General features: G+C 53.3%; 1 protein-coding gene across 9 annotated transcripts; it reads right to left on the minus strand.

Annotated features, from left to right (window-relative positions):
• Positions 1 to 13,065: 13,065 nt before the first annotated feature.
• On the minus strand, positions 13,066 to 26,131 carry LOC138114025 (thyroid hormone receptor alpha-like). 9 transcript variants are annotated; one of them, XM_069023046.1, is made up of 6 exons: positions 26,069 to 26,122; positions 24,073 to 24,372; positions 23,517 to 23,693; positions 21,774 to 21,901; positions 20,190 to 20,292; positions 17,201 to 19,310 (listed from the first exon to the last, which is right to left on the minus strand). In XM_069023046.1, the coding sequence occupies exons 1-6, from the start codon at positions 26,073 to 26,075 to the stop codon at positions 19,300 to 19,302; spliced, it is 726 nt and encodes a 241-aa protein (XP_068879147.1). In that variant the 5' UTR covers positions 26,076 to 26,122; the 3' UTR covers positions 17,201 to 19,299. The 9 variants fall into 9 exon arrangements, with proteins under 9 accessions (XP_068879149.1, XP_068879147.1, XP_068879146.1 ...); XM_069023042.1 differs by lacking the exons at positions 17,201 to 19,310; positions 20,190 to 20,292 and adding an exon at positions 20,710 to 21,513 and having other exon boundaries at positions 24,073 to 24,202; positions 24,272 to 24,372; XM_069023048.1 differs by lacking the exons at positions 17,201 to 19,310; positions 20,190 to 20,292 and adding an exon at positions 13,066 to 15,176.
• Positions 26,132 to 26,477: the final 346 nt, after the last annotated feature.

Genomic DNA, 26,477 nt, shown 5'->3' on the forward strand with positions numbered 1-26,477 from the left:
AGAAACTCCTCCTGCCTGAGGGAGAGATTAAACCAGTTCCCTTTGTCCCTCAACCCCCCAAGCTCTGCCTGCTCGCAAAGACGAAATTTAAATACCAAAGGCAAAGCCAACCCCAGTGATATCGCACCCTACAGCAAAATTGGTTATAATGAATACTCCTGCAGTTATAGAAATACAGGGCAATAGCTCGAAATGTTGAAACAAGAGCACAGGTGATAAAAGAAAGACTAGGAAGTGTACCAGCCGAAGAATTACAAGCACTGGTAGTAAAAAGAAAGACAAACACTGTATGACTAATTTTGTATGGTTATCTGGGCTGGTGCCACATGATGATTGTATCGCTGAAAGTGTTAGAGTGGCAAGTGAATGAAAAAGAGAAGTTTCAGCAAGAAAAAGCTTCAATGGTTGTCTCGATTCTGATCCATACAAGTCCAGTTCTACCTGACACAAAAACCCCAGACCTTACAAGCCTATTGTAACAACAAAATGGATTCGCTGACAAAAATCAGAAAGATAAAAAGTAATCCACAGCACCGACATCAATTTGGTAAATGATTGCATTATAAGTTAAGCCATACTAGAAACCTTATTTTTGCAGCACAAAGAAAAGACTAACCATTGACCAAAAAGGTGTGTAAAATACTTCTATACAGCGCTCCCAGTGCCAGCTGAAACTTAGATAAAGCCATCCAAACCTAGCACCATCCTACACATCAAAAGATAACAAAACACGCCGTTCAACACAGCAGATAAGCTGTCTTGAACCTCTGAACCATCTACCAGTTACAAGTGATTACCACGAAACGCAGGCGTGCTGATACAGATCCTGTTATTTCAAGACTTAGTGACTGGTCTTCCAGTCCCCCTGTCCTAAACTGTACAAAGCGACACCCTTTCCTCTGGGCGAGCTCAGCTTTGCACTGAAACTAAGAAAATTTCTCACTGAAGCCTCACAAACCACTCCTCCACTGCCCCCGTCTGACAGCAGCGAGCGCAGCGCTGAGTCTGCAACCAGAGGCCAGAGATGGAACCGCTGCCGCAGCTCTCTGGAGAAACGCGTCCGCTGTTGCTTCGGTGCCACAGTTTGGATTTCTCCAACAACCTTGAATGTCTAAGCATTCCCTCACCGGACAAAAGCGAGGCACCGGGCCGAGGGGCACCCGGCGGCGCCCGAGCCCCGCGCACGGACGGCACGGAGCGGGCGGGACGGCCGGGAGCGGCGCGGCTCCGTGCCTCGCCTCCCGCCTGCGCTCGCCTCGGCTCCGCACGGCTCGGACCGGCGCGGCTCCGTCGGTCCCTGTCGGCAGCCCAGCCCCCAAATTGCCATTCCTCCTCAGAAATTCCCCAGGGGCCGGGAGTGCTCCCACGCAAGACATTCGGTGCCAGGGCACAGCCAGAAGCGCCCTCAAATGCAGCGGCACGCCCCCATCTAAACCCTTCAAATGCTGGAAAAGCTGGAGTTTCTTTCAATTTAACCCCTGGAACTGAGGCAACAGGGGGTGTTTACCTCAATTTAAGCAAATACAATGGCAAATAAAGGGGTTCTCCCCTTCAATTTAATCCCCTGAAATATCAGAAAGAGAGGGGCTTTCCTCAAATCTCTCAAATGATGGGAAAAGGGCGATTTTTACCTCAATTAAAACCCTTAAAAAGCAGGGACAATGGGGCTTCTTCCCTCAATTTAAACTCCTTCTGTCCTCGTAACCCCTCTTTTTTCTGGGGGCACTTGGGGAAGGTGTGGCAAGATGAAATCAAAAGGGAAAAGGAGAAAGACACCCACCCCCCCCCTTGCAAATCCACACCGTGGCTCACCTGCTGCTGCCTGGCACAAAGGTTCGTCCCTTGGCACCTCCTTTAAGCAATGCTCCACATCCAAGTGCTCCCCCAAGACGCTGGGAGATGCTCCCACCGTCCTTCTGTGAGAGACCCCCCAGGAGCCCACCATGAGCCCCTCTCCTCCAGCAGCGCCACGCAAAAGGGAGCTGAGGAAACCCATCCTAAAACAGCCCCCGGCAGGAGCTGCCCTCTCCTCACCGTCACAGCTCACACCCGGGTGTTGGGGTGACCCAGCCCACTGCAGGGCTGGGGCAGCGTGCCAATCAATCCCAGCCCCTCCCCTGGATCGAGTCCCCCGAAGAGTCAGATTCAGGGGGCGGCTCAGAAGCCTAAGCTGCACCCCCTGGGCTGTGCCCGGGTCCAAGCCACCTCCCCCGGATCGGGAAAATTCTCGGTTACTCGGTCGTTCACTGGTTCTGTTATACCTCCCGCCTCTCGGTTTACCCCAGTGGTTCTTGTTGAATTGTATCCTCCCCCTGGCTTGTAACTCATTGCTTGTTTTCCCCTTTCACCGGGGTTTTCAAATTCCCTATAAAACTGAGGACAAGGGTCCAAGGAGCGATCCGATCCCTTCCCTCCGACCGACCTCATCATCATCCCATCGCATTAAACCTGTTAGAAGCCAGACCTGAACAGCCTCTCTTTTCCTTTGTCTCCGAGCTAACGTGAGCCGAGCCCGTCGGCTCCTGCTGTGTTCCCTCTGCCGAGAAGCCAGCTAGCTTGCCCAACAAGCAGCTCTCTTCCTGATCCCGAAGTTGCTTCTGCGACAGGCAGAAGTAACACAGCTGGACTCTCTCTGACCTGGGGCACGCCAGAGCTCGTGCCTCGAGCACCAAACGCTGCATTACCTGGGGTTGTTGCTGGTCCCAGGGTGAGGGCAGGTGCAGAAAGCATTTGCTGCTCATTCCCTGGACAGCTCATCCTCTGTACCTGATACACTGGGGCACCAGGCTTTCCTTCCTATGGATAATAGATATTTGATGCCAATTGCAGGTAAACTGTCAGGGGTGTTTTTTGAAGTATCTTTTAAACTGTAATTACAATTATGCATAATTATTATATCATTAGCATTCCATAATTATGGGTGTGATTTTTGACATTTGATAGACAAGACTAAATCTCTTGCTGGTTTTAGAGTATTGCGTTGAAAGTCTGTGTGCTTTCTCTTCTTCCCCTGTTCCAGGAGAGTTCTTGGGAAACTTCTGTTATCTGTAAGAAGGGTGTAACATCAGAACTACTACAACCTATTTGCTCCTAAAGCAATGCACAGCAGCACATTTTTAGGCCGCTGGGCCTGTGCTCTGCGAGCTACCCAGCAGTGCAAATGATGAGGACATTCTCCTGCTACACTATCAACATCCCTGTCATTAGGTCTCCCCTTAACAGCATTCTTATTCAAACAAGGGGAACAGCAACTGTGCTGTGAGGAAGAACGTCCCCTCGCTGGTCCTTCAGGCAGTTCTAGTAAAAATAAAAAAATCCATTACCTTCTCTACACAGCAAGGATGGATCCAGCAGCTCTGTCATGTATTCGATTTCAGTCTCCAGCTCATCACACTGGGCTAGCACACGTGTCAACACAGGCAGGAAGTCATCGGCTCCATACGGCCTCCCTGGGTTGAAAGGAACGCAGGCAGTGAGAGACAAACCACACTTTTTCACCAGTTCCCGTGTTTGAAAGGAAAGCACTCTTTTGTGCCTTCTCTAGCCAGCATGTCTGTATTACTCCAGAACCCCCTGGAGTCACCAATGTGCAGCAAAGAGAACGTCGCCTGACACTCACTGCACGGGAGACCGGCTCAATCCTGTCCTTCCAACAAGCACGAATCTTACGATGCACGCCTTGAGGCATGCAAGGGAAATTTAGAGACTGGGCTCACCTTGGCACCAGCTCAACCGGTGAACTGGTGGAAAGGCTGCCATGCCAGTCACCTGCACAGTCTCATTGCCTAAGAGATGATGGATAGGCGTTTTCTTTATACATCCAGGGATAACATCCACCTTCTGGAAGTGTCCAGACACAAACACCAGTCTCTGAGTATGAATCCCACAGCAGAGAAGCCCGAGTATAAAAGCCTACTAGATTTGACAAGGAAATTCAACTCATTTCCTTGACAGAGAATAGTCAAAAACACCAGTGAGCAAGGGCTCCTGTGCCTGAAGGGAACCTACAAGAAAGATGAGGAGAGACTGTAAGGGCCGGGATTGACAGTGACCCACAAAGACCCAGGCCCGTCCATGGTCCAAGCACTTTTCCTGCATTTGGATTTTCTGTTCAGAAGTCACTGTGTGGCCAAATCTCTGGGTCTGGCTAAACGGTGTTTAGTGCAGAACTGATGCGATGGTCGCTCAGAATTGCCCAGAGCAGGAGCCAACTTGCAACTCTGGTGAAACTCAAGTGACACCAGCTGAGGCACACTCTCCAGATAACACACTGTGGGTGTGCCAGGTTCAGGGGCAAACGGTCAGGCCTTACCTTCTCCTGGTTTGAGGCCCGGTTTGGCAACAACACAACATTCTAGTGCAGGATCAGTGCCAAAGGGAAGGGCTGCGCAGACGCCCTGAGCCCCAGTCTCTGCATCAGCAGCAGCAGCACGTGGGTGGAACTCACCTATTTCCAGATTCAAATCCCTTTGTTTGTCACTCCTGCTAGTTTCTAGGCTCTGAAAGCTCATTTCAGCTGTTGAGTGACAACACTAGCTGGTCCGTGGATTTAAGGAAGCAGACAGTCTTTGGGAATGTGCGCTGCCATTTGAGACTTGTCCAACAAAAGGGGCACGGGGGGACAGGAGGAGGACAGGTGTTAGGGACCGAGTCCGGAGGGCTGGCCGCATAAACGACACGTACCCCGATACGATTAAGCATCCTTCTCCCCTTATTGTTCAACTATGCCAACTTATATCTACTTTTGCAAAGATTCACGCCCAGTCCCTCTAGATGGCCTCTAATCAGAGGGGGAACTGGGCAGCTGTATACCTTGCCAAGGACTCTCAGGGCTGCCTGCAGTCAGGGGCCTGTTCAGGGGCTTTTCCTCAGCAACCCTGGGTTGTCCAATCTTTCCAGGGGTATCATATGCCCTTGTTCCATAAGGAATCCCTCTACAGACAGGGAGTTGTCACCGGCCCCGTGCTCATGGGCTGTAGGGGACACCTGCACGGAGGAGGAAATGGAAATGGGAAAGAGGGAAATGCAACCTAATGGGACGCAGCCCTGGCACCACATTTCCTCTTGTTCCTGCTGGCCTGGAAAGCCCCAGGTAAATCCAGTCCCTCAGACCTTGCATTCCTGAACACCAGGAGAGCTGGAGTTTTACCCAGATCCCAGTGCCCTGCACAGCTGCACTGACACGAGCACAGGCTGATCGCTCTGCCCAGCACCATCCCTCATTTTCCTCCCATTGCTCCCCAAGCGTCCCCAAACCACCCCGTGTCTGTGCCGGGGCCAGTGCCTGCCCCGAGCCCAACCAGAGGCTGTCACCCAGCCCTGCACCAGCTCCCACCCCTGGGAGAGCTGGGAATGCACTGAGAGCTCAGCTCCCTGGGCTCCCCAACACCCAAACCAGTCCTCAGACACACAAATAATGCCCAACCTGCCCCTCCGGGCACAGCCAAACACCACAATTCCATCATCCCCAAGGAACTCTGGCAGGTTGCCTCTTCACCTGTGCCTTTTTCCAGCAGCCATGGCTAGGACCGGGCTGTCAGAAATAGCATTCCCTAGGCAGTTCATCCCAGCACAGAGGAGAAGAGGAGCCTGTCACTCATCCACACCACGGGCAGGACAAGGGGGGCCCAAGCTGGCTTTGGCTGCTCCAACATCCAAAGCTCTTGGTGCCAAAGATAGGACGAGTTCAGTGGTTGCTCCTGTCCTGAAAGAGAGCAGAAAAGCGAAGTTAATCCCACTGTGGAATGCAAGACTCCTGCATTTCATATTTCTGCTCTGATTGCTCACCGCAGAGTATTATCCATAGAAAGAAAAAGGAGAATGACACCATATCAAATAAAAAGTGCCCTTCTCCAGCACTTTTATTCCAAGCATTAAAAAGATGCCCATTTCTCTTCCAGCATTGTTTCCCTCATTTTAGCAGAACCGTCTTCATCCCAGACCCCCTTCATCAGCTGTTCAATCCTCTGGCACTGGATTTGGACAAAAGAAGGGACGCACCTGGATCGCAGGAAATCACGGAGAGAAACCCCTCCAAAACCTGACAGAGAAAAACAACAGGAGATGCAGGAAGACACATCCCTCATTTGCACGTTCGGAGTGCTTTTCTAAAGACTTCCCTGCATCTGGATGCTCTTTGCACTTGGCTTTCTTTACAGGAATGCATTTGCTGCTAAACACGTCTCAGGCCCTTATTTGATCAGGATAAGGTCGGATGCAGATGAAGACTCACACAGGGAATAGCCAGGGAGATGCAGGGCCTGGGAACATCAAGGACGGAGAAGAGAAGGAACAGGGATTGTTTTTCTTGTTTAGAGCCAGCAGTGCTGTGAGCTTGGAGAACACACGGCACCACAGGGATCCAGGGCAGGAGCGGGATAACTCCGGGATAAGGGGAATCTGCTCCCACTCCAGGGCTGTGCCAGTGAAGGAGGGGAAGTTTTAGTGCCTTCATGGCACACAAAAACCAAACCCAGCACCACCGAGCTGGACTTTCGTGAACTGCAACACAAAGCGGCCCCTGGCCTTTGGGGGAACACAACCTCACCGAGTCACGGAGCCAGGGGATGACACTTGGGAATGAGCCTTGCGGCCTGCAGCCAAATCAGATGAGGGAGCCACAGGAGCTGTGGGGTTTCCTGCTCTTCCTGCAACGCCATCAGTCCAGACCAGGAGACCTTTCCTGGAACAGATCTTCCCTGTAAAAGGGAGCAACACCAAAGCTCAAGCCCTCATTTAGAGACCCTTGGAAAAGCAAAGGTGAGAGGGGATTACCTGGAGCCCCAGGGGACCGAGGTGAAGGGGATGAAGAAGCAGACAGCAAACTGCTTCCACTGCTTCTCACTCCAGCAAGGGGAACATCCCTGGAATTTCACATCCAGCGTCTCTCCCAAGCCCCACCGGCGAACCCACACGTACTCCAGGACTGATCTCCTTTGTACTTCCAGCAGCACAGACCCACCGGGAGGAACTGCAATCCAAGGACACACATCAGCAACCGCCTTCCCGCTTGGCGCTCTCTCCACATTTTTCCCTTTCCAGTGGGATGCAGGTGCCACCCCCCAGAGGCAGGAAAACTGCCTTGCAATCCAGTACAAAACCTGCCTGGGAAGCCCAGGATGCCCGGAGCCAGCAGCCATTTCTCCTGGAGCTCCTGCTGACAGGCATTTGAAGCCTGCTGGGCCTCACAGCTGCTTTTCTGCCAAGGGCATTCCCATCTCTTATTTTTTAGCCCAAATAAAGGTTTGCAAAGCTGAGTTTTGTGAGAAGTGCTTCATATTTGGATTATTCTTAACTTGGGAGCTTCCCTTGGCACCAAAATCAGGGCGTAAACCCAACATGGCCTCAAAGGGCCATAAGATCCCAGATATCCAATCCCCAGTTCCCTCAGCATTGGTTCATTAAAGCTTTTCAGGGGTAATTTAGCAAACTTCACCATTTAGGTGACTTCACCATCAAAGCAACACGAAACCTGTGCAAAAGGAACTTAACTAAAGCTGGCTAAACGCTGCCCAGACCTGGCAGAAAGCGCTTCCCACACCTCTCCTGGAATTCTCTTTCCCAGCCCTTCCAGCTTCGGAAGGCTTCTGTGGGAGCCTCAAGTCGCGGTGCAGCTCAGAACCTGCACGTACCTAAAGCAGCCCCACGGGAACACAAAGCTTCCCTCGGGCATTTCGTTTCTTTACCCCAAACATTCTTCCCACTCAGCCACAATCTAGAAAGGAAAGAAAGGAAAAGAAGGAAGACCAATTAATTCTGACATAAGGAGTCTTGACTATTCCAACACACTGCCAGGTGAAAAAACATCCCTGCCAGGCTAACAAATCCCCCTGATACTGTCTCCATTCTGTATCAATTATTTAAACGCTGTATTAAGGAGCGTAAGGACACAATCCTTGGAATTCTCAAAAATGGCTCAGCTTGGCTACTCCAAGCACTTTCTCACCCGGGGAGCTGAGCTGTCCCACATTTAAACGCCACGTTTGATCCAAATCCCATAGAAATCTGATATTGTTTGGCTCCTGAGCTTTCCCAAAAGCTGTGCAGTCAAGCCTGGAAATCCTCACTGAAGCTTTGCCATGTCACATCGGGATTTACCCTTGGGAAAACCCCACTCTCAGCACTTGGGTTTCAAGAGGTTGCACCCAATGTTACAGACACAGAATTCCTGTGGGGTTTGGCATTTCCTGCACCTCCAAACACGTGAAAAGAAGGAAGTGCAGAGTCCCGAGGCTCCATTATTGCCATTCTCCTCACATCCCTTTCCTCAGCTGCACGTGGCTTTGTGCCTCCTCTGAAGGGCTGGAAAGGAATTTGGGAACCCCCCTCAGCTTCTTCGGTTTTCAGCTTTTTCTCTGAGCCGGCCCAAAAGGCAAACAGGAAAAAAAAAACCCCAGAAGTGCACAAAATCCCAGCCCCTCCCAAGATGCAGCTCCTCACACCAAACCTTGGGAGAATCCCTGGTGCTTCCAACACCGCTGCAATCCCACCTGGAGCTGAGCTTACAGGGTGCTCTGCCTAATCCACATCCAAGCCTGGATAGCCCAAAGCCTGCAAGAAAAGAGGAGGCAAAGTGAAAAGGAGTGAGGGGGAAAAAATCAGAGTTTCAGGTTTTTCCCCTGTTTGCAACAGGATTGAAGGGCAGGATGGAGAGGTTTTGTGGAAAAGAAGTACCAAAGGCTGCTTCATTCCCAGCAATTAGCGCTGCTCAGGTTGAATCCAAGAGGCCCAATCCACCAGGTTTAAACAGGAGCGGCCGACAGGATGGGTTATGACACAGATCTGTGAAGCTGGAGCCTTCTTCCTTCTCCCGGGCTCTCCCAGAAATTCTCCATGTCCGGACGCGCTCCCGCTCTCCCTGCTGGGGAGGACGGACTTGGATAGCCCGGGTGACTGGTGAGCCTAAAACAATAAGTGATGCAGTGATCCAAGTGTTTTTCACCAGGAAATGACATATTCTCTGGACCTGGGATAACCCATATCCCATGGCCTTCTCCAGGAAGAGTCCCAGCTGGATAGGGTCTCCCAGAAAGGATTCCATAGGGGCTCACCTTCTGCTTGGAGCTCGGCTGAATTCCTCAGCAATCCCAGGGAATGTGGCCATTGGAGGCTTTGGGCAGATTGGGCTCAATTGCGTTTTTAGGTTTTGTTACCGTCTCTCAGACTTCCCACTGGAATGTGGTCTCCAAGGAATATGTAAATCCCATTGGATTCCTGCTCTTTCGGACAATTTTTTGTACCATTCCTGTACAAAACGAGGCCCCCTGTTCGGATGCTTTTCCCCACCGTTCCCCAGCAGTTTTATCTGCCAGTGCATTCCCTGTGCTGGTTGGGCTCTTCCCAGATCTCTGAGCTCCTTCACAAGGCAGGAGATCCATTTGGCCCAGGAACTGAACCCTCCCGAGGAATTGTCTGATGCCATCTCCACATTTCACAGCTGATCCTTGTGCTCAAAGGATCCCTCTTTCTTCCCTCCAGCCAATTCCAAGCCTCGCTGCCCCCAGCCGGGAACAGTCCCCAGGCCGATCCCTGCAGTCTTCCCTGCCAGGATCCTGCTCAGGAATCCATGGGCTACAAATTGAAGAATTAATCCTTCCCACCCCCGCCCAGTTCTAATTCCAAAGGATTTGGTGTCTGCCTTACCCGGCTGGAGCCTGCTTCCAACTCTGTTCTTGCTGCTTCTGCTGCTTTCCATTTCCCAGGAATTCCACCAACGGAGCGACAGCGTTTTCCACCTCCTCCTCCAGGATTCCCTCTGTTGCATTCGGGTGCTGGAAGGATATCAAAACCTGGGCCTCACTATCAGGAATTATATCCCCGGATTTGATCCTTTCCAAATGTCACCTCTTCCCAACAAAGCACTGGCCATCCAAGGAATTCTAGAGAGCGATGTGCTGACCGCTGCTTACTCCTCTGGAATGTCAGAGCTTGGAAAAAAAGGGCAGTTGAGGCTTTTCCTGGTGCTGCCCATGAAGTGTATTTTACCTAAGTGCCCCTGCCCATGCCTTTGCCTGTATCCGCCAAAAATCCACCCATTCATTCCCCAGCTGCTGCCTCCCTCTTTTCCTGGATCCAACAGAATTTTAACAGGTGAATATTCCCCTCTGGAAGAGCACCTTGCATTCCAAACCTAAGTACAAACAAATCATTCCCTTGGACCTTCCTTATTAGAATTCCACTGAGAACGGTGGATGCAAAATGATCCTCTCCTGGCCCCTGCTGGATTCCTGGAGCAGGGATCCCTTCCCTCTTCTCCCCCCCCCCCCCCCCCCCCGCAGTGACCACCCTGCCCTGCCCCCTTTTCAGGCTTTGTTCCACAGCTCTTGTCTCCAACTCTTGCATCCTTTCCCTCACTCCAGGAGCTCCCAGCAGTTCCACACCCTCTTTTCTCCCATCCTGATCTTTTCTCCAAGAACAGAGCTCTGCATTTCAATTCCCTTCGCTTTTCTCCGACAATTCCCACCAATCCAGACCTAAAGCTGACACAAGGAACACTCGGTGCCCACAAATGCAAATCCAGACCTGGCCATGCCTAAACCAGCAAGTCTGAACACACAATCCTGGACCATCTGCATTAATTCAAACCTAACAATTAGGACACACTGAAGACTTCAACATTCCCAAGAAACATCCTGTTGCCTTCAACTCCCTGGGGTTTTTGCTTTGAACTCATACGGATTAGGGGATCAAGGGATTTCCCTGAAAAAAACCTGTGTGGTGCATGCTGGAATCCCCTATCCCGTGAATCCAGGGAGTGTTCAAAGCTTAAGTCCAACCTGGCCCACCATAAATTTTTGCCAACTATCCCCCAAATGATCAGGTTAACAGAACCCTGCTCTGGTGCTGCGTTTTTAGTATTGGAAAGCCAGGAATTACTTTATTCCCAGAGCGAGGCTCTGGATATGGGCTTGGGGAGAACAAGACCTTACCAACTTACAGAGCCAGGGGATGACGTTTGGGAACAATCCTGGACTGCCTGGCAGCAATTCATTGTACCTCTTGTCACCCACGAACACCTTCACCCACTCCTCCAGGAGCCCGGGCCAGCGGCTCTGCTTCTCTTGGAGCAGGAGGCATTGCCCTGCCCACTGCAGGGACCTGCAAACCATTCCGGAGTCAGCTCCGAGCCAGGGACGGGGCAACACCCCGTCCCACGGCTCCAGCGGCTCGGGCCCTCGGTAATTCCGGATCTGAGCCTCGTAATCCCTGCAGGGAAGAGGCCGGCTCAGGCCGGGATCGCAGAGGGTGGGAAGCGCCCGGGGTGGGCGGAGGCTCTGCCACCCCCACGGCCGCGGCATCCGCACAGCTCCGGGGGACGGGGCCCGCCCCGATGCCGCTCCCCGTCCCGTTATGCCGTTCCCCCGCTCCCCATCCCGTTCCCCCGCTCCTCGCTCACCGCCCGGGCCCGTCCATGCCCGCCTGTCCCCCGCCGACCGCGCCTGCCCACTCAAACTGGCCGCGCGCGGCCGCGCCACGCCTCCCCATTGGCCAGCCCTCGGCCCGCCCCGCCTTCCTATTGGCCGCTGGCCCCGTCAATCACGCGGGAAACCACGGCGGCCGCTACACGGCAGCCCGGGCGCATCCCCAGGGGAAAAGGAGGCACAAAAGGAGCAATTGGGAAGTTAAAGGGGAAGGAAGGCTGCGCAGCGCCCGCGGCGCCCCGACAACGAGGAGCAGCCCCCACTCCTCTCCCCATCTTCTTTTCCCACCTCCAAGCCCTGCCCAGCACTGAGGGAAATCTGACAGAGGATTCATAAAGAGCCCTCGCTGAGAGCAGTCATCGCCCCAGGCCCTCAGGCTTGGCAAGATTCTGTAGTGAACGGACCCAAATTCAATTCCCAAATCTCAATCTCTGACAAGTCCTGTTGGAAAGACAGCGGACAGTCCATCAGAACACGGAATTAAAAGGCTGCACAAGGAATAACAGAAGCTTTCCCAGGAATAGCCCAAGTTCCTTTTCTCCCTCACCGGTCCGGGGCCGTGAGACCGAACCTTGGGCCCCAGGAGACAGGAGAGGTGTTATCAACACTCGAACCTCCAAAGCGTTGTTATTGCTCAGAGAGCTGCGCCGGCACTGAGCTACTCCCATGGGCCTGCAGGGCTTTGGGGAGGGGCAAGACCACGTCCCACTCCTGCCTGGAGAAATTTCAACGCCCTAAAAAGTCATTTCCCTTCTCTCTCTCTGACCCAGGGCCAAAGCAGCTGTGTAGAACAACCCGGGGGATTTATGGGAGGGTGACTCTCTCAGGAAAGACCCCAGACCCTGAGGAAACAAACCCACCCCAAATTTCCAGCTGAAAACACGCTGCTTCCTGAACAGCAGCGCACAAAACTCTCTATAGCCAGACAGGAGACGACAAACCAGAAAAAGCCAAAAGATGTGCTCTGCTTGCATGCACTCTCTGACTGGTAATTCCAAAGGAAATTCCCCACAGATCGTAAGCAGTCGCCTACAATTTGTCCTCTGCATTCATGACTGCCTTGGCTTTCTGTAGAAGTGTGTCAAACATCCATGCAGGCGTCAGGGCCTGGGCTGGCTCGTTTATGGCTCTTCCTGACAGGCCCAGGCCAAACCCAAGCACCCCCCTCACTGCTCCAGCCCCGCTTTCAGGGAAATACTGACACGGCTTAGAAATACTCTCCTTCCCTGCAACTCGCTCCCTCCCTGCGCATCCCCGGAGAGGATTTACTCCGCTCTTTGTTCCCGACAGCACCTCTCCAGCGCAAATCCCACTTCACACAGACACTGACTAAGCAGACCTAAGGCAATGGTTCCAGCAGCAGCTGCAATCCCCAACTCCCTGTCTCCTGCACAGCTCATCCAAGCACTCCCAGCAATCTCACCTCGGCCCAGAGACTCTCTGTCCGCAGAGGGAAACACAACCCGATGGCACGCAGCTCTGGCACCACATTCCCTCTTCCCTTCTCCCTTTTTCCAGCACACCAGGCTGCTGGAAACAGCATTCCCTAGGCAGTTCATCCCAACACAGAGAAGAGGAGCCTGTGACTTACCCACACCATGGGCAGGACAAGGGGGGCCCTAGCTGGCAGGGACAGGTTCTTCTAGCACAGAGGTTTCTGAGCCCAAAAAGGAGCCTTACTTTGGCTTCCCTGACTTATTCAGCAGCCTTTTAGAAACACGTGGCAGGGAGGGAAGCTGCTTTTCCTGCCACCATTCAGCTGCCAAAACCAGTAACCCCTCCACAGTGCTGCTGCAGCCTTGCCTGGCCCTGGGGCCATAGAGCAGGAGCCTTGTGGGCATGAACCTGCCCTTGATGCATCCCCTGAGCAAAACCCACTAGTGAAAGGTGGTGAGAGCAACCAGCAGGGGTGGTAAGCAAATCTGTGAGCCCTTAGGAGAGGCCTGTGCCATCAGAAATGTAGAATGGTGTCTTTCAGTCGAAAGGGTCATACAGTGTTCATCTAATCCAGTTGCCTCACCAAACACGCTGACATACAAAATAATAAGCAGAAACCTTATTTCTGGTATTTCCTCACTTCTAAGTCTCAGAACTTGCAACTAAACCTACTCAATCTGTAAATTTGCGTATGTCATTGATTAGATTATTTGTAATCTTTCTCACTGCTGAAGGGTTAACACGGTGTCCTTATATCCTGATGCTTATAAATAATTAAAGACACAGCAGAATTCTTCACTAAAATCTACCATAGTCTTTTCCAGAACTGATTTCTAATCCTTTCCAAGACAGCTGCACAAGTTAATATTAAAAAAAAAGTGCTGAACCATATTTCACAACTTGCCAGCTGCCTGCCAGGGCAGAGGGGTGCATGGTTCTGGCAGGGAGGGCACAGCCTCAGCACCAGCCTGCTTGGAGAACCTGCTCTGCTCAGTGCCAGTGCCTCAAGCAGCAGTGCCTCAGGAAGGAGCATTCCCAGCCCATCCAAAAGGACATAGGGATTTACTGGTCTGGCCACGGGGAGGGGGTGAGTGCTGCAAGGGGGAGGCTCTTGCACAAGTCTGGAGTGGGCAAAGAAGGCACAACTGAGAAGGAATGGCCACCTCAGCCCCTCTCCTTCATTACAGCTCTGCACCTTCCCCTACCTGTAGGTCATAGGGAGAGGTGACAATGGGCACTGAGGGAATCAGTTGGCTGAGCAAGCTGGCGGGCAGAAGGTCCAAGAAGCTGACTTGTAAAAAAAACCAAAACCTAGAAAGGTTAATCGTGATTAACCACATATCAGAAATGCCTTCCTCTCTAATGGTAAAGCCACTGACACACTTTTTCTCCTCTTGCTTTGTCATTTATCTCGTAAATCAACCCATCTGCTTTCAAACCAAACGTGCCAAGTAAATATGAAGATTATTAGGAAGCCTTTTTATTTCCCTAGAGCCAATTAAACAGCTGGAGGTTACATTTTTTTAATATTGCCAAGCTGTTACCAGGCGTAACAAAAGGCAGTTGGCTGCACACACAGCCCCGCAAGGTTTCACCGGGCTGATGCAGCAAAATCAAGGAACTTGTGCCTTGCACCCAGCTGCAAATGCCGGAGACGCACCGCTGATTTTATGGCAGCTGTCACACCAGAAGAGCTGATCCTCCCAGACAGTGGAAGTACACAATTAGGTCACATTAAACATCGAGAAAATGCCACAGCAGTTCCCCATGCCAACTACAAGTGAGTGACACTGGAAAACAGTTCCTAGCTGGCAAGAACCATCCCAGCATCAGTGCATAATTTCTGCTAAAAGTTTACAGATGAAGTCTGAGGGTGCAGAAGCGTGAGCAATCACCCAAACAGAGGGATTCATAACGCTTTCCCACAAGGCAGAGAAGTGAGACAGGCAAGCACCAAAGACTGGTTTATCCCCCCTGGGAAGCCACCGCTACCTCCTGTTCACAGAAACAGAGGGGCTGGCTACAGCATTCCTTCAGGAGGGTTTCCTTTAGGGCCAGAATAACAAGATGAAGCAGTGATGCTCACAGCAGAAGCTTCAGACTTGTGAAGGCTTTTTTTCCACGTACAACACCAAGCTCCTAGCCTTACCACAGGAGCAAAAGTATTTGCAGTGTCCTTACCATTGCACCCACACACTACAAAGTACGTCCTTGGCCAGAGGTGGACTAGCGAGAAAAGCACAGCCCACTCTGCTTACAGAAAGCCTTTTTGCATCCTGTCAGCACCACCTACATTCAGCTTAGTCCAGTCTTGCAAACCTGAAATCAAAGGTAGTTATGAAAGGTAGCTGTTGTCACAGGTAACAGACATTCTGTTGCACAATATTTGGTGCTCGCCACAAATTGCACTGAAACAACTTCTATGCCATTGCCACAACAGTGGTAATTATTTAAAACATGAATAAAAGGGCTCTGTACAGGAGGGCAATGCTGCATGGGGAGAGAACACACCACACCATGTAAACTTCAACACTGTGAGAAGTGTCAGTCTATGTCTTTTTACTCCCATATACTCCCATGTATCTTGAAACTACTTGTGGAGTCTACTGATTACAAAAGCATGGTAATTTTGCCTGTGATCAAAGACATAGCAATGATGCAGCAGCAAGCAGTGCACCTCAGGGAAATGTTACACAGTTTTTGGGATGGTAAGTGGGCAGCACAGCTTTCTCAGCACATGAATTAACACCTCAATTCTTTAAAAGTTTCCATTTTACCAGTTTCTTCACCAGGCTTTTTCAGTAGAAGCACTAGTTGTCACGATCAGCAGTCCTGCTGCAGTATCTCCTCTGCACGCATCCTCACAGAGCATCCCCATGCTTCGCTCCCAAACACAAGAGCAAGGCTATTCTTTACACTTTTAGGTCAGCCCTTTAGCACAGGCCAGGAGCAGCATCTCCTCCCAAAAGCAGCTGTCAGAAAGGCACAGGCAGATATGCATGCAGGAAGTAACCTCCTGAGGTACTGCTGCTGCACTGCCCATGACCAGGGTCTGAGAGCAAAGCCATGCACCAGCACATGCTAAGAAGCAAGCTGAGGGCTTACAGGAAACAACCAACCTCCAAGATATTTTGAATTGTGAAACAATTTAAGCTACAGCCCAGAACAAAGACATCAAAGTTATGACACCCTCCTAAATCAGATTTAGTCTGGTCTGTCATGGCACAAGATTACAATGTCACACTTTCACAGAATGGTTAAAGATTGGAAAGGGACCACTGGAGGTCACCTAGCTCCCAGACATGCAAGGGTCCCCCAAAGCAGGTTGTTGAGGATTGTGTCCAGATACCTTCTGAAAACCTCCAAAGAGGGAGACTCCACAACTTCTCTAGGCAATCTGTTCCAGTGCTTGGTCATCCACACAGTAAAGTTCTTGCTCATGTACATCAGTTTCTGCCCGCTGCCTTTTGTACTATTGTTGGGCAAAACCCAACCAGAGCCTGGCTCGATCCTCTTGGCACTCTCCCTTCAGATACTGATAGACTTTGATGAGGTTCCCCTCTCTGGCGTCTCTTCTTGAGGCTGACCAGGGACAGCACCCTCAGCCTTTCCTCATACATGAGATTCACCTTAATCATCTTTGTTACTCTAAGCTGGACCCTCTCCAGAGGCTCCATGTCTCGCCTGTCCTGAGGAGCCCAGAACTGCACACAGCACTCCAGATGTGGCCTCCCCAGGGCCGAGCGAAGGTGTGGGGTCCGTCCCTCCCGGGGAGGCTCCGACGGCCTGCGTGAGGGCCGGGCAGGAGCGGGGCGCGCCGGCTGCTCCCTCGCGGGGCCGCGCTGGGCTCGCAGCGCTGCGGCTGCCGGGCCCTCGCTCCCGGCAGGGCCCGGCCTGGGCCCCACCGCCCGTGCGGGAGCACCGGCCGCCAGACCCGCCTCCCGGGACACAGCCCCGCTCCCGCCCGACCCCTGCCCCGCTTACAACACCTCGAGCCATAAGTGACAGCTGGGCTTCGCAGGACCGAGCGCGATGGAAAAAGGGAATCCAGCTGAAATACACATGGCCTCACACTCCCAAGCTGTAGGGTGGTCTGATGAGAGCAAGAGCTCATCAAGACAGGTCCAGCCTAACCTGGGGGAGACCTGGGACAGAGGAGCTTGAATGTCCCATACCTGGGAAAGCAACAAAAAGCCTTAACCAAAAATTATTTAATTCATTTATATTCAGCATTAAGTTCTCCTCCCTACCTCCCCATGCCCTCCCCACGACCCCAGCCAGCCTGGGTTTTGTAGAGTAATTTTAGGGCTCCGTGTTTCTACCAGATCTCATCTACTGTGACATCTGAAAGAGCCCAGTGAGTGGAAGGCTCCAGCCCACAGATAGCCAAGAAAATCTAAGATTTCCTTGCTGCTCATGCAGTTTTCTCAGACTGTTTGTCAAAAGTTATTGGTGGCTATTTTTTAAATGAAAGGAGTAGAGAGAAAATAGCTTTGCGGCATATTGGGCTAGCAGATTGTTCAGACTCTGTACAGGGACAATAAAGCTTTTAGGATCCTTTGATTGACATATATAATGAATGTAGCTGTCAAACTTTTGTGCAGCAATTTTATTTTGTATTGGCAAGCTATTTCACTGGCCAGGGTTTTGCATAAAAGGAATAATTCACATTGTTGTGGTGCTGCTATTTACAGAGCCTAGAGGACAGTGGCATCACTACAATATAAATATTAATATTCAAATTTCTTTTGAAATACATAATTCTGTATGCAACCTATCCTACGTGCACATCTTCACACAGGGAGAAAGGCATTGTTCTGCAGAGAGAAGGGGGCCTGGAGCCGCTGGGGGTTGTTATTCATTCACTGATTCATTCTGTAGCCTTTGAAAAGCCACTTAGTTACTCTGCACTTTAATGTTTCTCTCTGTGGAGCAGAGAACAAAGCCTCAACACAAACTGCCATCACTGTTACCAGTCAGAGTGGCAGAGGTCACAGAGCCAGCATGGGGTCAAGGGGCTGCTCTGAGCAGCCCGTGTGTGCACAAAGCCCAGGACAGCTGTGCTCTTCTCAAACAGCTGCTTTCTCCTGCCGAAGCAGCGGCAGGATCAGCTTGGGCTACCTAAGACAGCAGTTGCTGCTTGCCCACTACCTTTCTTTGATTATGAACAATAACTTGCCAAGAAATCACTAGCCTCAGAGAAAACAGGCAGAAAGCAAACGAGAGGGCAAAGCAAAACATAAAGGAGAGAGGGGGAAAAAAAAATCCATATAAACAAGGATGACTCTCACACTCTATTTGCTATGCAGTCAAGCCCACAAGTGGGTTGTGTATCTGAAGGTGGAAATACAAAGACATGTCCTGTTCCCTGGGGAAAGGTAAGCAACTTCTCAAATTATCTTTAGAGGCTGTTATTAGCCTTGCACTAGCACTGACATACCCTGTGCCCAAAGCCACAGCATGCACACACTGTATCCATAAAAAGAGATATTCACAGCTCATAGAAGTGCTCATAGAAGTGCTGTGCAGCTCATAGAAGTGCTGTGCCCGTGCTCTGGTACCAGTATCATTTAAAACAAAACAAAAAAAAAGTTTGAGTAGCAAGTGAGCGCATGGAAAGGACTTGAACGGCAAGAATTTGGAAAGAGCATGGGAATCCAGCTTGGGGTGCTGAGGTCAATGGGCACACAATTTTTTAAGAGTGTACCAGGTTTGTTTGTTCAGTCATTCCTATATTCATTTTCAATTCCAGAGACAGGAGCTTCATGTCTAGCCCCAAAATAACAGCATTGTCTGAGACAAAGCCAACTTGGTAAGGGGTACCAGAGCTTTTCCCAGCCCATTTATGTAATAAAGCATTATATACAACTGTTGGAAAACATACCAGTTTAAAAATTTTTTATATATGACTTTGGCCAGGTTTGCTCATCTTTGCCTCAGGGAAAGGGAACTGAAGCTTCTTTCCAGGGCATTGTTTCTCTAGGTGAGGCCTGATGGGTTTAGCATTTCAAAAGACTAGGAGTAGCCCCAATAAGATAAAGCCATTGAGGGAACATCACCAGAACAGATGTCAGCGGCCATCTAAGAACATCTACCCCTGAAGATCTAATTAACATCAGAAGCGAAGAAACACAGATCTAATAGGAGACCAGATACTAGGAACTACACAACTTGAGACCAATGAACACTGACCCAATTCGTTTCTATGAGTTTTGACTGTAAAAAAGATCTGAAAATTCTAGTAAAGGTCATGTGTCATGGAATGATTCTCTCGGCACACCCGGGCTATGTGTGGATGAGATGATTTCTGTGCTACATCCTGGCCAGAGAATAAAGTAGTGCCTTGACTCTCTAACATTAAAAATGTTGCTGGAGGCTTTTTTGTTTTTCCTGCAGTTTCGGTGACACAACCAGGAAGCAGAACAGGAGCTTTATGGCCCTGTTACTTGGGTCCTAAAATACAGAGAAAGAAGACAGGGCAGAGAGCAAAGAAGAAAAACAGAGCTTTGTCCTCATTCACATCATAGCCCTGTAAGGCTTTGACCAAAAGATATAACTGTATAGTGAAACATCTATGGGGGACTCTCTTGTCTGGCACAGAGGGGTTCTGCAGATGGACTTCCAGGGCGGGGAAAGAGTACCAAGTTGGCAACACAAATTACTTCAGGCCAAACTCCAATACATAACTATAGATTCCATAGATACATCCAGCCTTAAGCCCAGAAGCAATACAGGTGGGGAGAACGGAGCCTGGGTGATTTAAACTACGTGTTTAAGCAGTTCAAGGTAACTGGAAGTAGCGCTGGTGCCTCTGGGTTTCTCTGTTCGTTATTTAAGGTGAACATAAAAACACAGAGTGCAGGAGCCCAAGGATGTTCCTCACTGGCTTCAAGCTGGCAGTTTCCTAAAAGCAGTGCTTGTTGCTTTCCTTGGTTTGCCGACCAGCAGTGCCACCTCCCCTCCCTGCTGCCATGGAGCTCAGCCTTCCCCAGTGTTAACAAAATGGCACGTTACTCTACTTGGCCAGATTTTAGCTCTGAGAATTTCATTCTGAACAGTTCAGCATCTGCTTTAGCCAAAACAGTTCCACTATTTCCAGGAATATTATTAAAGGAAAAATAGACTGCTTGGCACATGTTACATAAATTCAGGCAACCTTTTACATGAGGATCTCTAGCTTCAGAAGGGAAATTTTGAAATCTGGCAGAGAGGTGACCTTTGTGGTAGAAATGTGTCTATCCCTATTAAAACCTACCTAACTTTGGCCAGATTATAGAGCAGGGAAATACTGCAGTTAAGGGCGCAGTAAAGAGTTCTGAGAATTGCACTTACTTGCTGTTTCTGCTGTGGGCAAGAGGTCCCTTATCTCCTGCAGAGCTGCAGCTTGTGCTCCCCCACTACCTTGGCCAGTTATGGCTGCACAGGTCCTCCATGGCTGGATGACGAAATTACAGAGCCAAGGGTGAGCAGAGAGACCAGCATTCCATCTGACGTCTACATACATTCCCGTAACTTTCTGATACAGGACAGCCCCATCTGTCACACAGCCCAGGTTCAACGGCAGCATCGCGAGTGCTGCGCAGGCACGAGGGCACTGCAGAAAACAAACTGTGACCAAAAAAGTCAGGGCAATTACAATACATAGATGCACAGCTGGAAGAATTAATGTCAAGCAGACAATGGCATTACAGACGTCCCCTAACAATGAGGGCTTGAATCTGCTGTCTCAGTAAAACTCTCTAAATTAGGTTTGTGTGCAGCATACGGAGAGTTTCTGAAAGAAATATAAATATAGGCCATCATTCTGCAAAGCTTCACAAACCCAAACCCTTGCATTCAGATGCCATCTCACTGACTTTGCTGCAAAATCAAGGCCATTCACGTTAAAAGCACAGACAAGAACATCTGCTCAAACTGAACTTGTAGAAAAAAGCCCCAGTCCTAGGTAAGGCAGAACACACGTGTTTTAATTTTTAAAGTCACTATGACACAGAGACTTGTTAAGAAATGCACGTGCTTTTAGATGTATAGGGCTGCTGGAAGGAAAGGCTGAAGTTTTTTTACAAATGCCTGTAGCTCATAGGTTAAGACTACCATCAGACCGATATCCTTCAACACTCCAACTTCAATACCAAAATTGTAAGAACCTCCTGCATTCCATTCCCTAGTACGGTAACAAGACAAAGTCCTCACCCACCCTGGATCGTCCAAACAATAGAATACAAGGTTGAAACGAGCCTTGTGGTTTGAGGGGCACCTTCTGCCCAAAAAGCCCAACTGTGCATCCAGATAAAAATGAACACCACAAATAGAGAGTACAAAAACCACGGAACACCGCTTCCAGCAGGCGCCCTCGTCGGTATTTAAAGGCGTGGCTCAGGCAATAGCAACAAAGCCCCGAGGCAAAAAGCCTGGGAGGTCGGGGTTGGGTTTTTTTCCATTCAAGCCACACGTGTTCCCCAGCGCCCATTACCGGGACTCGCTCCGGGCTGGCGCCGTTCCACGGTGCGAGGGGACCGGAGAAGCCACGCGACCCACGGCACCGGCGGCACTCGGTGCCCGGGGGCGGCCCCGCGCCGGGAGAGCCCCGCCCGCCCCCGGCACCTGGACAGCTCATCCTCTGCACCTGACACACTGGGGCACCGGGCTTTCCTTCCTATGGATAACAGGGGAGAACGAGGGGGGGAAAGGATGATGGACAGATGAGGGGGAGAGGGGGAAGAGAGGGGAGTCGGGTTGGGGAGCAGGGAGAAAGGAGGGCTGGGGGGATCGGGGATGCACAGGGGAGCTGGGAGAGAGGGTGGGAGGCACTGGGGAGAGGGTAGGAGGGAGGCTGGGAGAGAAAGGGAGAGTGTGGGGGAGAGAGAAAGAAACTGGGGGGGTCTCTGCTTTCCTACCCCCCCGCAGATCCATCACCTTCATCAGCAGCTTGGGCCAGAAGCGGGGAATGTTGTGTTTGCGGTAGTTGATATAGTGCTCAAAGGCCAGCAGATACATCTCCTGGCACTTCTCAATCTTCTCGACACAGATCAGCCCCGTCAGGTCTGCGGGAATCAGGGAATCATCAGGGGATTGTGGAATCATGGAATGGTTTGGGTGGGAAGGGACCTTAAAGCTCACTCAGTTCCACCCCCCTGCCATGGCGGGGACACCTTCCACTATTCCAGGGTGCTCCAAGCCCTGTCCAACCTGGCCTTGGACACTTCCAGGGATGGAGCAGCCACAGCTTCTCTGGGCAGCCTGTGCCAGGGCCTCAGCACCCTCACAGGGAGGAATTTCTTCCCAATACCCCATCACAATCTCCCCTTTTCAGTTTAAACCTCTCCTTGTCCTGGCACTCATTGCCCATGGAAGAGTCCCTCTCCCAATCCCATACCTGCAGGGATTCTCCCTCCCACAGGGCTGAGTGTCCCATGCACCCCCTGGGTGTTGGGGTGCCCACCCCACAGACCCACGTCAGCCTGGCAGGGGGCCCCAGGGCACCAAGGGGACCTGTGCTCCTGGGTACCAGGGATTGGGGTGCCCACCTCATGCTCCTGGGACCCCTCCCAGCCTGGCACAGCTGCCTGAAGCTCTGGGAATTGGGGTGCCCACTCCAAACCCCCCCAAAATCCAGGGGGGGCACGGTTTCCCACCCAACACACCCTGAAGATGTTGTGAGGCTCTGGCATCAGGGTGCCCACCCAACACACCCCCAAGACAGTCAGGACTCTGGGCATTAGGGTGCACACCCAGTGCACTTCCACGTGCTGGGGGTTGTGGGCAAGGGGGTGCCAACACAACAATCCCCGTGCACAGCCTCTGGGCATGGGGTGCCCTCCCAATTCCCCCTGAAGCTGCTGGGGATCTCTGGCATCAGGGCGCCCACCCAACACCTCCCCAGGACAGTGAGAACTCTGGGCATTGGGGTGCCCACCCAACACCCAACCCTGATTCCTCTGGCATGGGGTACCCACCCCATTCCCCCACTACTGGTGTGCACGCACACCTGAGGACATGAGCAGCACAGCCTGGAGCAGGGCCACCTCGGTGTCATCCAGGTTGAAGGCAGAGAGGGACTTGCCACGGTGGCATTGGGGAACGTGGTGTGGCCGTGTCACCCCTGGGACCCCCACAGCAGATGGGTCATTGGGGGGGTGTGGTGTGACTGTGTCCCCCGTAATGGACAGTGGGGTTTGGGGGTGCAGTGTGACCGTGTCCCACTCTGGGACCCCCACGGTGGACAGTGGCAGGGGGTGCAGTGTGACCCTGTCCCCCCTCCCTGAGACACCCCGGGGGGTGTGATGTGACCCTGCCCCCCCTCTGGGGCCTCCATGTCACCGGGGAACACTCGTGGCAGGGCCAGTGCAGCAGCCAGAAGAGGAAGCTGCGTGACAGGGCCAGTGACAGGGCCAATGGCAGGGCCAGGGCCACCCGCGGGCACAGCTGTCCCCTTTGGTCACTGCTCACCCCTGAACCCTTTAGGGGTGACCAGCTCAAGGACACTGGGCAATGTCCCAACCCCCCTCAACTGCCCAAGGACACCGGTGACATCCCAAACCCTGGCACTGCCACCATGTGTGTGCTGAGTGTGTGAGTGCTCAGCAGATCCTGGCTAGGGCTGGGGGCCAGGGTGGGGGACCGAGATGGTGACAGAGTCCCTCCACTGCATCCCCTCACCAGGAATTTCCGCTTCTGCTTCCAGTGGCTGCCCTGGGCATTGGTGCTGCGGTGGGCTTCTGTCACAAGGCGGATCAGCTCCCACTCCTCGGCGCTGGGGCGATGCTGCAGGGACTTGATCATCTCCTCCTTCTGCTGCCACTCCCGGTTCTCCTCGATCAGCTTCCGCTTGGCTACCTGCTTCGAGTCATCCAGCACCACTGCCGGACCCCCAGCATCAGCCAGGATCCCCCCACATCAGCCAGGACCCCCCATCCATGCATCCCACAGCTGCAGCATAGCACCCCATGGTGACCCCCCCAGCCTCCTCCTGTGGCTGCTCTGGGCATCCCAAATTGCCCCATAGCACCAGGACCCCAACCCACCTCCCAAAAGCCCCCCACTATCATCTGGGATGCCCCCCAGTCAGCTAGGACCCCCCATTCATGCATTCTACCCCACTGCTGCATCACATACCAGCCCAGTCCTGCAGCTACTCCGGGTACCCCAATGTGCCCCAGGGTGTCGGGACCCCAACCTGCCCCCCAGCCGAGCCCCCCCACGCCCCCCAACTCACAGTCCATGGCCATGCCCACGGAGATGCACTTCTTGAAGCAGCAGAGCTGGCACTGGTTGCGGGTGATCTTGTCGATGACACAGGAGTAGGTGGGGTGCAGGTTCTTCTGGATGGTCCGACGGAAAAATCCCTGGGGAGGGCATGGGGGAGTGACCCAGTGAGCACTGCTGAGCCCCCCTAGCCCCCTGCCCCAAGTCACCTTGCAGCCCTCACAGGCGATGCAGCGGTAGTGGTAGCTGGCGGCCTTGTCCCCGCACACCACGCACTGTTCATCTTTGTCCAGGTAACTAGGGATGTACCCTGCGGGGACCCCCAGGTCAGGGACCCCCAGGGCACCCCAGAGCAGGGACCCCCACAGCGGGGACTCATGGGGTGCTCCATGACAGGGATTCCCATGACAGGGACCCTCAGGGCACCCCAAGTCAAGGACCCCTGGAACACCCTGTAGCAGGGACCTTCCCACACACCCCACTTCAGGGATCCTCCAGGAATCCTGAGTCAGAGACCCCCTTGCATGCCTCACATCAGGGACACCCCACACACCCCATGCCAGGGACCCCCAGTAAGCCCTCCCCTCCCTGTGCCTCAGTTTCCCCTCTGTCTGCCCCACCACTACCCCTGCCCTGGCACGGGAAGGGTTAACACTGGGGGTGTGGGGGGGGGTGCCTGAGCCCCCCACGCCAATAAAGCCCCCATTATCCCATTATCTGGCCGGGAACCGGCAGCGGGGGGGGTCCCTGTCCCCCTGGCACACAGAGACCCACTGTCCCTGTCATTGTCCGTGGTCCCCCCGCCTGGCAGGCCAGGAACCAGCCCCCCACCAGAGTCCCCCCAGCCTCCCCACCACCGACTGCTCAGGGAAACTGAGGCACAGATTGCCCATGATGCATGGGGCGGTCCCCAGCACCCTGGGCCCCTCATGTCCCTCCTGGGAGCCCACCCTTGTGTTTTGGGGGGGCTGGAATTGGGGATCCCCGAAGGGTGAGAGGGATGGGAAAGGGACCGGATGCCTGGGTCCCCCCTGCATGGAGCACCTGTAACTCAGGGGAGTGTCCCCAGCACCCCAGGACCGCCGCACCCACCCGGGATCCCACAAACCCAGGCGTGGGCACCCCTCGAGCCCACTCTGGCGCTCTGCAGGTGCCGGATGCGGGGGTCCCTGGGTGCTCCCTCCCTCCGGGAGCGGGGCGGGTGCAGGGGATGGGCGGGAGCCGGACGCTTGGGTTCCCCCCTGGCCCCCCATCGGGTCCCGCCGGCGCCGGCTGCTCCCCGCCGGGAATGGGGCAGGGCGGGGGGCAGTGCCCGCAGGGCCCCCCTTATCGCCCACCCCAGGGCGCTGCCGCCCCAATGGCGGCACCCCGACCCACGAGGCGCCGAGGGGGATGTGGGGGACTGGGACCCCAGCAGACCCTGCAGGGATGTGGGGTGCAGGGGGGGACATGGGAGTGGGGTATCCATGGGACTCTGGGGTGCCTGGGGGACATGGGGACCTTGGGGTGTCTGCCAGGGACATGGGGTGTCCACGGGACCCTGGCGTTCCTGGGGTGCTCACAGGGGATAAGGGGTGTCCGTGGGACTCCAGGGGACCCGGTCGAGACATGAGGCGTCCGTGGGACCCTGGGGTACCTGCATGGACACAGGAATCTTGGGGTGACCATGGGGGACAAGGGATGTCCATTGACTTTGGGGGACCCAGGTCATACATGGGGTGGCCAGGGGACCCTGGCAAGGACTTGGGGCCCCCAGGGTGCCTGCCAGGGACATGGGGTGTCCGTGGCACCCTGACTTGCCTGAAGAGACTTGGGGACCCCAAGATGTCCACAAGGAACACGAAGGGTATCCAGGGGTCCCTGGTAAGGACTCGAGGCCCCTACAGTGCTCACACGGAGTGCCTGCAGAACCCGGCGAGCACATGAGGTACTCGGGGGACCCGGGGGTGCCCAGCAGGGCCATGGGGTGCCCGGGGGGGTTCGGGGGGTGCCGTGGGTCCCCGTACCTGACATGCTGCTCTTCACCAAACATTGGCTGCTCTTTCTTTTGCGCTTCCCATCCAGCCACCTACGGGAGGGGGATGACAGGCTGAGAGGGTGCCCACGGATTCCCGCTGCACCCCCCCAAACTTCCAACAGCTCCCCCAAAACCCCCCTCGAACCCCCTTCTCTGCTGGGAAATGGGCAGCCCCCACCCGGGGGTCCCAGTGCAGCGATGTCACAGGCGGGGTCCAGCCCGGGAGTGCGGGATGGGGTGGGTAGGAGAGGGCCCTGGGGACCCCCCCCACCCAGAACACCCCTGTCGGGACCCCCCCCTCCGGGACACGACACCGCCCTGGGGGGGCTGGGACCGAGCGGGGGAAGGGAAGGGAAGGGAAGGGAAGGGAAGGGAAGGGAAGGGAAGGGAAGGGAAGG

This window comes from Aphelocoma coerulescens, chromosome 8, assembly GCF_041296385.1.
Source record: "Aphelocoma coerulescens isolate FSJ_1873_10779 chromosome 8, UR_Acoe_1.0, whole genome shotgun sequence".
Lineage (NCBI taxonomy): Eukaryota > Metazoa > Chordata > Aves > Passeriformes > Corvidae > Aphelocoma > Aphelocoma coerulescens.